The sequence below is a fragment of the Callorhinus ursinus genome, unplaced genomic scaffold, assembly GCF_003265705.2.
Source record: "Callorhinus ursinus isolate GAN/ISIS: 27379988/994484 unplaced genomic scaffold, GSC_fseal_2.0 scaffold40, whole genome shotgun sequence".
Taxonomy (NCBI): Eukaryota; Metazoa; Chordata; class Mammalia; order Carnivora; family Otariidae; genus Callorhinus; species Callorhinus ursinus.
In genome coordinates, this window is record NW_027397102.1 from 9,788,096 (window position 1) to 9,803,502 (window position 15,407).

Consider the following 15,407-nt stretch of genomic DNA (forward strand, 5'->3'; position numbering starts at 1 on the left):
TATTACAGGAATATAACAATGATTCCACTTCCACAAATCAAACAACATTATACACCACATTAACAGCATAAAAGATAAAAATTATATGGTCATGTCACTAGATGCACAAAAAGCATCTGACAAAATTCAACATCCATTTAGGTAAAACCTCTCAAAAACGTTGGTGTAGGGGTGCCTTGGTTGCTCAGTCATTAAGCATCTGCCTTCGGCTGAGGTCATGATCCCAGGGTCCTGGGATCCAGCCCTGCATCAGGCTCCCTGCTCAGCAGGAAGCCTGCTTCTCCCTCTCCCACTCCCCCTGCTTGTGTTCCATCTCTCACTGCGTCTCTCTTTGTCAAATAAATAAATAAAATCTTTAAAAAAAAGTTGGTGTATAGGGAACATACCTCAACATAGTAAGTCCACAGCTAACGTCATACTCAACAGTGAAAAGCTTTCTAAGATCAGGAACAAGATAAGGATGTTCACTATCTCCACTTTCATTCCACATAGGTATTAGAAATCCTAGCCAGAGCAATTAGGCTTGAAAAGGAAATAAAACGGCATCCAAATTGGAAAGAAGTAAAATTGTCATTCTTGCAGACACTATCATTTTGTATATAGAAAATACAGAAGACTCCATTTAAAAAAAAGTGTTAGAACTAATCAACAAAGTCAGTAACCTTGCAAGGTATAAAATCAACATGGAAAAATCTGTTGCATTTTTATAAACTAATAATGAACTATTAGAAAAAGAAATTAAGAAAACTATCCATTTACATTATATACACAACTAATGAATCGTTGAACACTACATCAAAAACTAATGATGTATTATATGTTGGCTAATTGAACATAATAAAAACCTTAGAATAAAAAAAGAATAAAATATCCAGATACAAATTTAACCAAAGAAGTGAAAAATCTGTACATTCAAAACTATAAAACACTGATGAAAAAAACTGAAGAAGACACAAATAAATGGAAAGATATTCCAAACTTATGGATTGGAAGAATTAATATCGTTAAAATGTCCATATTACCAAAAAATGTACAAATTCAATGTAATCCCTACCAAAATTCCAATGGCATTATTAAAAAAAATAGAATGAACAATTCAAAAATCTGTTTGGAATCATAAAAGACTGCAAATAGCCAAAGCAGTCTTGAAAAAGAAAAAAATAAAAGTTGTAGTTATCAAGCTCCCTGATTTGAAACTATATTTCAAAGCTATAGTAGTCAAAACAGTATGGTATTGGCATAAGAACAGACATACACGTCCAGAGAACAGAAGAGCCGAGAAATTAACCCATGCATATATGGTCAATTATTTTATGACAAAGCAGATAAGTAAATACAAGGGGGGAAAGATAGTCTCTTTAATAAATAAAGTTGGGAAAACTAGACAGCCACATGAAAAGAATCAAACTAGACTATTATCTTATACCATACACAAAAATTAACTCAAAATTGATTAAAGAGTTAGATGTAGGACCTGAGACCATAAAACTCCTGGAAGAAACCTTAGGAAGCAAACTCCTTGACATCAGTCTTGATTTTTTTTTAACTGACTCCAAAAGCAAAGGTAACAATAAAAAAAATAAACAAGTGGGACTACATCAAACTAAAAAGTCTTGGGGTACCTGGGTGGCTCAGTCATTAAGTGTCTGCCTTCGGCTCAGGTCATGGTCCCAGGGTCTTGGACCCGAGCCCCGCATCGGGCTCCTGCTCAGCCAGAAGCATGCTTCTCCCTCTCCCACTCCCCCTGCTTATGTTCCCTCTCTCACTGTGTGTCTCTCTCTGTCAAATAAATACATAAAATCTTTTAAAAAAAGTCTCTGCACAGCAAAGAAAAACATCAATGAAATGAAAAAGCAATGTATGAAATGGAAGAAAACATTTGCAAGTCACAGATCTGATAAGATGTTACTATCCAAAATATATATAAAGAACTCCTGCAACTCATCACCAGAAACCACAATTCAATTAAAAAAAAAAAAAAGAGCAGAGGATCTGAATAGACATATTTTCAGAGGAGATATCACTAATCATCAGGGAAATACAAATCAAACCCATGAGGAGTTATCACCTCATACCTGTTAGAAAGGCTATCATCAAAAAGACAAGAAACAATGTGTTGAGGAGGATGTGGAGAAAATGTAACACCTGTGCATTGTTGTTAGCAATGTAAATTGGTACAGCTAGTATGCAAAACAGTATATGAAGTTTCCTCAAAAAATTAAAAATAGAACTACCATATGATTTAGCAATTCCAGGACTAGATATTTATCCAAGGGAACAAAAACACTAATTTGAAAAGATACGTCTAACCCTATGTTCACTGCAGCATTATTTACAATAGTCATATATCGAAATTATGTAAGTGTCCACTGATGTATGAATGGATAAAGAAAATATAGCATATATATACAATGGAATATTATTTAGCCATATAAAGGAAGGAAATCTTGCCATTTGTAACAAAATGAGTGGCCCCTGAATGTGTTATGCTAAGTGAAATAAGTCAGAGAATGACAAATACCGTATTATCTCACTTATATGTGTAATCTAAAAAATAAAACAAATAAATAAAATAAAAGTCATGGATATAGAGAACAGAGTGGTGGCTGCCTGTGGGAGGATGGTTGATGGGTGGGGGAAATAAAAAATAAAAAAGAGAGAAGATACAAAATACCAACATCAGGAATGATACAAATATCACTAATGATTTAACTGCTATAAAAAGATAGTAAAGGACTATTATGAACAATTTCATGTCAATGAATTTGATAAATTTGCTAAAATGGTTAAATTCCTTAAAAGACACAAAATACCAAAGCTCACTCAAAAAATAAAACAGATAAACTGAATACCTCCAAGTCTCTTAAATAAATTGAATTTGTAGTTAAAATGCCTTTCTATTAAAAAAAACTTCAGACCCAGATAGCTTCACTGGTGAATTCTACCAACCATTTAATGACAATTTTACAATGAATTCTTCTAGAAAATTGAATAGGAGAAAACACTACCCAACTCATTCTATAAAACCAGAATTGCTATGGCATTAAAACTAGACATAAAAAATACAAGAAATCTATAATCAAATATCTCTCATAAAAATAAATGTAAACATTCTAAAAAAAATTTAGGAAATATCATCCACCAATACGCAAAAAACATAATACACCATGTCTACATGGGGGATTCATCCATAGGCAAGAATGCTTCAACATTTGACAATCAATCAATTTAATTTACCTATTAAAAGATTAAAGAAGAAAAAACATAGTATCTCAATAATTGCACTGAAAGAATATTACAAAATCTAATGTACATACCTGATAAAAATTCAACAAACTAGTAACAGAAGAGAACTTTCACAACCAGATAAGGAACATCTAAAAAGACCTATACTGAACTGTGTAATTCATGCTAAAATGATGTTTTTTCCCTGTGATAAGGCAAGAATGTCTGCTCTTACCAATTCTATAGAACACTGAACTGGAGGGTCAAGCCAGTGCAACAAAGACAAATAAAAGAAATAAGTGATGTCTGGGGCGCCTGGGTGGCTCAGTTGGTTAAGCGACTGCCTTCGGCTCAGGTCATGATCCTGGAGTCCCGGGATCGAGTCCCACATCGGGCTCCCTGCTCAGCGGGGAGTCTTCATCTCCCTCTGACCCTCCTCCCTCTCGTGCACTCTATCTCTCATTCTCTCTCTCTCAAGTAAATAAATAATATCTTTAAAAAAAAAAAGAAATAAGTGATGTCTATAAAGGAAAAAAAAGTAAAAAGTCGTTGTTTGTAGGTTATAAATAGAAAATTCTATGGGATCTACCAAAAAAAAAAAAAAAAGCCATTAGGTGTAATAAGTAAATTCAGTTAAATTGTAGGATACAAGTTCAATACGCAAAAAAAAAAAAAAAAATCAACTGTATTTCCATCCAACCTGAAAATGAAATTAATAAGAAAGCAATTCCATTTACGTCATTTTAAAAAAGGAAATACTCAGAGATAAATCTGATAAAAAATGTGGAAGACCAATACGCTGAAAATGACAAGACATTGCTGAGAGAAATTAAAGGAGACTCAAAAACTGGAGAAAAAAATCATATTCATGAATTGAAGATTCAATATTGTAAAAATGTCAATTATCTGCAAATTGACCTATAGATTCAATGCAATCCCAATCAAAATCCCAGCAAGCTTTTTTTGTAGAAAGTGAAAGGCTGATTTAAAAATTGATATGGAGGGGTGCCTGGGTGGCTCAGTTGGTTAAGCAACTGCCTTCAGCTCAGGTCATGATCCTGGAGTCCCGGGATCGAGTCCCACATCGGGCTTCCTGCTCAGCGGGGAGTCTGCTTCTCCCTCTGACCCTCTTCCCTCTCGTGCTCTCTATCTCTCATTCTCTCTCAAATAAATAAAATCTTTAAAAAAATAAAATAAAATAAAATAAAATAAAAATTGATATGGAAATACAAAGGACCCAGAAGAAGCAAAACAACTTTGAAAAAGAAGAGCAAGGTGGTGCCTGGGTGGCTCAGTTGTTAAGCCTCTGCCTTCAGCTCAGGTCATGATCCCCGATCCCCTGCATTGGGCTCCCTGCTCAGCGGGAAGCCTGCTTCTCCTTCTCCCCCTCCTCTCCCACTCCCTCTGCTGTGTTCCCTCTCTTGCTGTCTCTCCCTCTCTGTCAAATAAATAAATAAATAAAATCTTAAAAGAAAAAGAAGAGCAAAGCTCAAGGATTTGCACTACCTTACTTTAAGTCATATTATAAGGGTATAGTAATTAAGAAATCAAGTAGTGAAATAAAGATAAACAAATAGATCATTGAACAGAATAGACTGTCCAAAAATAGACCTTCACATATATGGTCAATTGATTTCCAACAAAAATGCAAGGTGATTCAGTAAAGAAAGCATAGACTTTTTTAATCACAATGCTAGAACACTGGGATATGTATATGCAAAAAAAAAAAAAAAAAGGACTTCAACACATACCTCTCACCATACACTAAAATAAACTCAAAATGGATTATAAACTTAAATGTAAAACCTAAAATTCCAAAATGTCTAGAAAACATAGAATATCTATTTGACCTGAGATTAGGCAAATATTCTTTAAATATGACACCAAATTCATAAAAGAAAAAATTATAAGTTGGAATTCATCAAAATTAAGAAATCCTGCTTTTGAAAGACACTATTAAAGAGAATGAAAAGACAAACCACAGACCAGAAGAAAGTATTTGCAAACAACATATATGATAAAGGACTTACCATCCAAAATATATATTCTCAAAACTCAGAAATCATACAATTTAATAAAAAATGAGCCAAATATTTAAACAGACATTTTATCAAAGAAGATAAATAGATGACAAGTAAGTACATGAGGAGATGCTCAACATCATTAGTCATTAGGATTATGCAATTCAAAACCACAATAAGGTGCCACTACACACTTATGACCAAAATCAAAACAAGACTACTGACCACATTAAGGGCTGGAAAGGATGTGGAGCAACTGAAACTCTCATACACTGCTGGTGGGAATATAAAAATTATAATCCTAGCTTAGAAAACAATTTGATAGGGTCTTCAAAATAAGTTAAAACATATACCTATCAAATAGTCGTCATTATACTCAAATATTTAATCATGAAAAATGAAAACATAACCATGAAAATGAAAACATATGTCCATACAGTTATTTGTACATGAATGTTTGTAGCAGCTTTATTAGTAATATCCAGAAACTGCAAATAACCCAAATATCCATCAATAAGTTAATGCATAAACAATTGGTGGCGTATCCATACAGTGGAATACTATTCAGCAATAAAGGTGAATGAACCACTGATACATACAACACCATGGCTAAATCTCAAAATAATTATTCTGAGTTAAATAAGCCAGACAAAAAAGAATAGATACTATAAGATTCCATTTATATAAAGTCCTAGAAAATGTAAATCAAACAATGACAGAAAGCAGATTCAGTAGGGGCAGGGTGGAAGGGAGGCATTACAAAGGGGCACAAGAAAATGGTTGGGGATGACGGATAAGCTTATTATCTTGATTGTGATGATGGTTTCACAGGTATATACAAATGTCAAATTTTATCAAAGTATGTACTCTATATGTGTAATTCATTGTATGTCAGTTATACCTTCATAAAGTTGTTGTAGCATAAATTAAACACTACTCCCAGAGACATTTTGGTAGCTTGAGTAGCCAAAATCCTAGGCTTGCCCCTATCTACTTCATCCAGTTATTTATATTGATCTTGTGCCTAAAGGAATAATGAGTAGCACCACTGAGGAGATCTAAATGACAGGCAGACAGAAAATGCCATTAACTGGCACATCAACTAAATACTATGCAATGAAATAAACAGAAGAATTATTCAAAATTTCTATAGAAAAAATTAATTAGCAGAACACAAATGATTTTTCTTAGTTTTGTTTCAATAAAATATAGTAAAACTTTACAAACAGATACCTACCTCTTTGGATAATCTTGTGAAGACATCTCCTCCCCTGAGAAAATCCAGTATTAAATACAGCTTCCCTTCAGTCTGAAAGGCTAATTATAAATTAGAATGTAGTAACAGAACATTAAAAGAATCTTAAAGGCTTAACGACCTTAGTATAATTTTTAATTAATATATGTTTAGCATTTTATCATTAAACACTATAAAGGAATTAAGCATTTATTCACATGGTCCAATGGATAACATTATCTCAAAATTGAACTTAGTGCTAAAATAGCTATAAATCCCTTCCTAGAACATAATCAACTTTGCATGTGGTTTTACACAGAAACTTTTACCGCCATCATTGTCCTGATTTGTGGTGCATCATGCTCTACTGCAATCTGCTTGAACTCCACCTCCCTACCTACCTACTGAAAATCTACTAATTCTTTCAAGCTCAACAAAAATGCCACCTCCTCCATCAAGCTTTCCTCTATTAAGAATTTCTCTCTTTTCACATTTCATAGCATCCTTACCTTCTTCTCCAAAAGAATTAATTGCTACTACTTTTGAGATCTCATTGTTCCTTATTTATGTCTCTCGTATGGCACTTACTCCATTTTTATTTGTACAATTAATTTGTTTACATGTCTGTGTTCCAATAGATTAGAAGTTTTTTGAGTCAGAGATTGTTTCACCTCTAGAGCCTACTGCATTCAATAGATTGTTTTGCACACAATTGGTATTTACTGATTAATGTAATGTAATCCTGGTGATTCAAGGAAGTGGGACTTTAGATATTACTATTTTCCATTTAGGATAACAAGGAGTGAAAGAATAATGGGTGGGCATTTTTTGAGGATTTTTTAAAATAATTTAGTACATACTTTAATGCATTATTTTTCAAAATTTCCTAAGAATAAAATCAATAGCTGCTATTTTTTTAAATCTTGAAAACTTAGTGATATCATAGAATATATCAGTGATTTAATGATGTATATATCTTTGAATTCTCCAGGAAAGCCAAACTGTACAATCTCAAATATGCATTAAATTATCAACAGAGCCATGATTCAAACTCAGCACTGACTCCAAACTTATGTTCTTTCCATTATATTTACTGCTTCTTACTGGTATTCCTCTTCCCCCAAATAAAAGAAAGAATAACTCAAATGGACTAATATAACTACATGGTCCTCTTCAATAGAGCTAGGAAATAAATTAATAAGCTCATTATGAACATGTAAGAGGAACACATCCAAGCATCAGATGTTTTGAATAAATTATCAGTTTATAGCCTCAGATCATTAAAGGTACAGCCTAGTGGAGTAAAGAAATACTACCAGACAAGTATTCAGAAGAAACTATCTTATTACCTTAGACAAATTAACCAACAGATAAAGAAAATACAATTCAAAATTGGATATTGATTCTTATTCTTATTTTGGATAAATATATTTTACATAGTTGAATGTATTAAATCATTTTGAAGTATTTATTTCCTGTTATATTATTGTTTGAAGGGAAATCTTAATTCTCTAATACCATAAATTAAAAAAAAAACATGACATACCATAGTGTAATTTGACAATAAATGGATGATTTACTTCCACCAGTATATCCCTTTCCATCTTTGTCCGAACTCTGTCTCGAACTAAAAATTATAGAAAGGTAGCATACATTACTCTTCTATATAAAATTTCAGTAGAGATCCATCAAAAATTCACCAAACAAAAATATGAAAATATAAGTTTATAAGTGCTTAAATTTGCAATCTATATATTCCTAGACAGTAATTACCATATTCTCAGAAAGCCAACAAATTCAATTTAGATCTAGATGGATTAAAGTGACATTAAGTAGGTATTTGGATAATATGTATTTATTATGTATTGGTCTCCAATTTTCAAATGTGTTCACTGATTAAAACTGAGTACAGTGTTACTGCTATCATAGCCTAGAAGACAGTATATGTAAGGGTATCCAGGGGTTGTGCTTTTTCAATATGCAAAACCAACACAGATGGAACAGAAAAAAAAATAAGAATCTTAAAATAAGAGAATATAGCTTACTAAAATAAGTTCACTTTATATTAAATAAAATGTGTCACTTTTTATACAATTAAATTTTTACCATGTACAGTCTAACTAAATTAGAGCATATGCCAATATCAAACCTAGAAATATCACTTACAGGCTAGAAAACTTACTAATGTTTAAAGGAAACTGAGTCTACTCAACTTATACAAGCAATACACAGCATATTTCTTAAAACAAGCTTTATCAAATTCTATCCTGGTAAGCTTTGTAATTTTCTACCTTTTAAAGAAGCCTTTTTTAACACCTTCATTGCATAGAGCTGCCCAGCATCAGGACCAGTCTTCTTTCGAACAAGAAAAACCTATCAAAGGAATTTTCTTAAGTGAAATTCATATTTCAAGACATTCTTGCTATACACATTAGCACACATATATGTCCATGCATTTCCTCTAATTTTATAAAGATATACTTTTCTCTATAAATTATACTCAGTTAACTTTTCCTCATTTTCATTCATTTAGTAAATCACACTATCATACATACTACTGTATGAAAGAAAATTTTTTAAAATAGATGACATGGTCATGACTTCAAGAAGTTTGTTAAGTATGAAATAAGCAACATAATGAAAGGCAATTTGATCTAAGGGAACTACTTTTAAAACCCAAGCACCTTTTTGTTGCCTTAATAAAGACCAAAGAATTGTGATGACTGCTAATTTGATACCTTCATTTCTACTTCCTTATTTGTCCATTTTAGAAGTTACCAGGCATTTTATTTTCTAGTAAGAAATCAGAGGCAATTATACCTGTCTGCCAGGTTGAACAATCAAGACGGTAAAGTATCACAATAAACAAATTAAACTCCTTAAGTGGGTGCCTGGGTGGCTCAGTTGGTTAAGCGACTGCCTTCGGCTCAGGTCATGATCCTGGGGTCCTGGGATTGAGTCCCACATCAGGCTCCTGGCTCAGCGGGGAGCCTGCTTCTCCCTCTGACCCTCTCCCCTTTCATGCTGTTTCTCTCTCGCTCGCTCTCTAATAAATAAATACAATTTTTTAAGTAAATAAATAAAATAAACTCCTTAAGATTACTGAGAAAACTTGAGTAGTACTACCTCATATTTTCAAACTAAGATTATGACTCATTAAAAGTGGTTTTTAAAAGCCTCAGTTATGAAAATAAATATGAATAGATTAAACTTTTATAGGAGTTATTTATTAGTAAAGGGCTGTTTCATTTTTAAAAATTAGTAAAATTTGCTCACTGCTGTGAAATAAATGCTACAGAAACTAAAACAACAACAACAAAAACACAGTAGAACAGATCAATGAAACCAGGAGCTGCTTCCTTGAAAAATTAATAAAATTGATAAACCTCTAGCCAGACTTATCTAAAAGAGTAGAGAAAGGACCCAAGTTAAAAAAAAAAAAATCACAAATGACAGAGGAGAAATAACAACCAACACCACAGAAATATAAACAATTATAACAGAATATTATGAAAAACTATGCCAAAAAATTGGACAATCTGGAAGAAATGGATAAGTTCCTAGAAACATCTAAGTTACAAAAACTAAAACAAGAAGTAGAAAACTTGAACAGAACAATTACCAACAATGAAATTGAATCAGTAATTAAAAAACTCCCAACCCAAAAACAAACTGAGGTTTCTAGAGGGGAGGAGGGTAGGGGGATGGGGTAGCCTGGTGATGGGTATTAAAGAGGGCACATTCTGCATGGAGCACCGGGTGTTATGAACAATGAATCATGGAACACTACACCAAAACAAATTATGTAATATATGGTGATTAACATAACAATAAAAAAATTAAAAAAAAAAAAAACTCCCAACCCAAAGTCCAGAAGCAGATGGCTTCACAGGCGAATTCTAATAAATATTTAAAGAAGAATTAATACGTATGTTTCTCAAACTATTCCAAAAAATAGAAAAGGAAGGAAAACATCCAAATTCATTCTGTAAGGCCAGCATTACCCTGATCCCAAAACCAGATAAAGACACCACAAAAAGACGACTACAAGCCAATATCGCAGATAAACACAGATGCAAAAATTCTCACTAGAATACTAGCAAATGGAATCCACAACAGACTGGAAAAAAAAAATCAGAAGCGCTTGGCTTGCTCAGTTGGTAGACCATGTGACCCTTGATTTCGGGGTTGTAAGTTTAAGCCCCACATTGGGTGCAGAGATTACTTAAAAACAAAATCTTAAAAAAAGTTTTTTCACCACAACCAAATGGGATTTATTCCTGGGTGGCAAGAGTGGTTCAGTATTCATAAATCAATCAACATGATATATAACATTAATAAAAGAAAGGTTAAAAACAATATGATCATTTCAAGATGCAGAAAAAGCATTTGACAAAGAACAATATCCATTCATGATAAAAAAAACCCCAACAAGGTAGGATTAGAAGGAACATACCTCAAAATCATAAAGGTCATATATGAAAAACCCACAGCTATTATCATCCTCAATGGAGAAAAACTGAGAGCTTTCCTCTACTGCCAGGAACAAGACAGGAACCCACTCTCACCACTGTTATTTAATTTAGGACTGTGAGTCCTGGCCACAACAATCAAACAACACAAAAAAATAAAAAGGCATCCAAATCAGCAAAAAATTCAAACTTTCATTATTTTCAGATGACATGATACTCTATATAGAACGCCCAAAAGCTCCACCAAAAAACTGCTAGATAAACAAATTCAGTAGAGTTGTAGGATACAAAATCAAAATACAGAAAACTGTTGCATATCTACACACCAATAATGAAGCAGCAGAAAGAGAAATCAAGGAATCAATCCCATTTACAATTGCACTAAAAACTATAAGATACCTAGGAATAAACCTAACCAAAGAGGTAAAGATCTCTACTCTGAAACACTGATGAAAGAAATTAAAGAGGACACAATGAAATGGAAAAACACTTTATTCTCATGGATTGGAAGAACAAATATTGTTAAAATGTCTATATTACTCAAAGCAATCTACACATTTAATGCAGTCTTTATCAAAATACCACCAGCATTTTTCACAAAGTTAGAACAAATAGTCCTAAAATTCGTATGGAACTACAATAGACCCTGAATAGCCAAAGGAATCTTGAAAAAGGAAAGCAAAGCTGGAGGCATCACAGTTCTGGACTTTGTCAAGTTACATTACAAAACTGTAGCGATCAAGACTGTATGGTACTGGGATAAAAACAGACACATAGATCAACGGAACAGAATAGAAAATCCACAAATGAACCAACACCTCTATGATCAATTAATGTTCCACAAATCAGGAAGGAATATCCAATGGAAAAAAAAAAGACAGTCTCTTCAACAAATGGTATTGGGAAAATTGGACAGTAGCATGCATAAGAATGAAACTGGACTACTTTTTTACACCATACACAAACATATATTCAAAATGGATGAAAGACCTAAATATGAGACAGGAAACCATCAAAATCCTAGAGGAGAACAAGGGCAGTAACCTCTCTGACATTATCCATAGCAACTTCTTACTAGATATGTCTCCTGAGGCAAGGGAAACAAAAGCAAAGATAAACTGTTGAGACTTCATCAAAATAAAATGTTTCTGCATAGTGAAGGAAACAATCAACAAAACTAAAAGGCAACCAATAAAATGGAGAGGATATTTGTAAGGGCTAGTATCCAAAGTATATAACCAACTTATAAAAATCAACACCCAAAAAAGAAATAATCCAGTTAAGAAATGGGCAGAAGACATGAATAAACATTTTTCCAAAGAACACATCTAGATGGCCAACAGATACATGAAAAAATGCTCAACATCACTCATCATCAGGGAAAGACAAATCAATACTACAATGAGACATCCCCTCACACCAGTCAGATTGGCTAAAATTAACAACACAGGAAACAACAGATGTTGTCAAGGATTTGGAGAAAGGGGACCCCTCTTACACTGTTGGTGGGAATGCAAACTGGTGCAGCCACTCTGAAAAAGAGTATGGATGTTCATCAAAAAGTTAAAAACAGAACCGCCAGTTAAAAGTTAAAAATAGAATGATCCATCAATTGCACTACTAAGTATTTACCTAAAGGATAAAAAAGTACTGATTTGAAGTGATACATGCACCCCAATATTTATAGCAGAACTATCAACAATAACCAAATTAAGAAAAGAGCCCAAATGTCCCTCAACTGATGAATGGATAAAGAAGAGGTGGTATGTACATACAGTGGATTATTACTCAGCCATAAAACCAAATGAAATCTGGCCATTTGCAATGATGTGGATGGAGCTAGAGAGTATTATGCATGCTAAGCGAAATAAGTTAGTCAGAGTAAGAAAAAAACCATATGACTTCACCCATAAGTGGAATTTAAGAAATAAAACAAATGGAAATAGAGGGGAAAAAAGAAAGAAAAACCAAGAAACACACTCTTAAACAATAGAGACCAAAGTGCTGATTACCAGAGGGGAGGTGGACAGGGGAATGGGTTAAATAGGTGACAGGGATTAAGGAGGGCATTTGTTGTGCTGAGCACTGGGTTTTGTATATAAGTTTGAATCAGTAAATTCTACACCTGAAACTGATATCACACTGTATGTTAACTAACAGGAATTTAAATAAAAACTTGAGGTAAAAAGACCCAAAAGGAACAAAAAACAGAATGACCAATTGAATTTTCACTAAAAAAGTATTTAGAACACCAAGTTCCCTCTTTACCTCACTCCATGGATGGCACCCTTGTTTATTCTTTATTCTCACCCCTAAAGAAGTTTGAGGTTCTTCTCTGGAGAGGTCTCTGAAATGCAGGATGCCAAAACAAACCCTAACCCTAACCTTAGCCCTGTCCCTATACCTAACTCTATCCCTTACCAATAACTACTAAACTCTACCCCTAAACTAGTTCTAACCCTAAACCTAACCTCTGGAGAGGTATCTGAAGTGCAGGATAGGAGGGACATAGCCTCATTCTAACCATAACCCTAGCTCTAAATCTAATCCTAATTGAAACCCTAACCCCTAACTGCTAACCACTAACCCCCAACCCTAACTCTAATCCTAAACAGATCACTCTGGAGAGGTCTCTGAACTGTAGGATAATAGGCACATTCCCTCACCCTAGGCCTAACTCTAACCTTAGCCCTTACTTAGTCTTAAACTGAACCATAATCCTTGATCTGAGGAAAAAGAAAATTTGGTTCATAGATACAATGGAATATTACTCAGCCATAAAAAATGAAATCTTGCAATTTGCAAAGACATGGATCAAGGTAGAGAGTATTATTCTAAGTGAAGACCTAACCCTAACCCAAACACTAACCCTAACCCCTAACCCTAACCGTGCCCTAACCTTAACCCTAAACTTACCTCTCTGGAGAGGTCATTGAACTGTAGGATAATAGGTGCATAACTTTACTCTGGCCCTAATCCTAACCCTTATTCTGGCCCTAAACCAAACCCTAATCCTAAATGTGAAAAAAAAGATTTCACACACACACACACACACACACACACACACACACACACACACACACACACCATGGAATATTATGCAGCCATTAAAAAGAACGAAGCCTTGCCATTTGCAAGGACATGGAAGAAGCTAGAGAGTAGTATTCTTAGTAAAATTAGTCTGTCAGAGAAAGACAAATACCATATGACTTCACTCAGAGGTGGAACTTAAGAAACAACATAAACAAGGAAATGGAAAAAAAAAAGAGAGGCATACCAAGAAACAGACTCTTAAATATAGAGAACAAACTAATGGTTACCAGGGAGGAGGTGGGTGGGGGGATGGGTGAAATAGGTGATGGAGATTAAGGAGTGCACTTGTGATGAGCACCAAGTATTGTAAGGGAGTGTTAAATTACTACATTGTACACCAGAATCTAATATTACACTATATTTTAACTAACTGGAATCAAAATAAAAACTTTAAAAAAAGAAAAAAATCAGATTAATTGAATTGCCACAACACACACACACACACACACACACACACACACACACACACAAGCTTCAGCTAAACAAATGGCATTAACCCTAAGCACCAGACTCAAAAGTTTCAGATACCCAGTTTCCTTTTTCCTAATCAATATCATGTGACCAATATAATGACAATAAAAGGAGTGAAGTCATTTCATGAATGATGACTCCACCATAAGTAGAACTATTTTTATCAGATTAATAAAGAAAAGCAGTTCTCAATCCTTTTGGTCTCAGGAATCTTTTACAATCTTAAAAATCAGTGAAGACTCCAAAGAGTTGTTGGAGTTTTTTGTGGGTAATATCTATTGATATTTACCATATTAGAAATTAAAAGAGAGAGGGGCCTGGGTGGCTCAGTTGGTTAAGCATCTGCCTTTGGCTCGGGTCATGATCCCAGGGTCCTGGGATGGAGTCCCACATCAGGCTCCCTGCTCAGCAGGGAGTCTGCTTCTCCCTCTCCCTCTGCCTCTCTCCCCAGCTTGTACTCTCTCTCAAATAAATAAATAAAATCTTTTAAAAAGAAATAAAAACAGAGATAAACATCTATGTATTGATTCATTAAAAATAATAAACTTGTTACATGTGAGCATAAATATTTTTCTAAAGATAAATATATTTTCCAAAGCAAAAAAAATGTGAAAAGTGATATTAATAAACATTTTTGCAAATCTCTAATACCCGACTTAACAGCAAAGAGTTGGATTCTTGTATCTGCTTCTATATTCAATCTGTTGCAATTAAGTTGTTTTGCTTGAAGTAGAGAAAGAAAATCAGGCCTCACACAGATATGTATACAGAAAAGGGAGGAGTATTTTAATAGCTTTTTTATATAATTGTGCTTATTCTTCTTTGATATGACAGAAGAACTTAAAAAGTGGCAGTTTCTTAAAGGTTGGTTACAATAGAGAATCTGAAACC

At 33.8% G+C, this 15,407-nt stretch overlaps 1 protein-coding gene across 3 annotated transcripts in view; it reads right to left on the minus strand.

Annotated features, from left to right (window-relative positions):
* Nucleotides 1-15,407, minus strand: part of RPS6KA6 (ribosomal protein S6 kinase A6) — a 196,037-nt gene that overhangs the window by 107,537 nt on the left and 73,093 nt on the right. For all 3 annotated transcript variants that reach the window (XM_073880924.1, XM_073880923.1, XM_025879483.2), the window contains 3 exons: nt 8,772-8,853; nt 8,027-8,107; nt 6,484-6,563 (listed from right to left, as the gene is read on the minus strand). In XM_073880924.1, the coding sequence (XP_073737025.1) occupies nt 6,484-6,563; nt 8,027-8,107; nt 8,772-8,853 (243 nt within the window). The remainder of the gene's footprint in view (nt 1-6,483; nt 6,564-8,026; nt 8,108-8,771; nt 8,854-15,407) is intronic.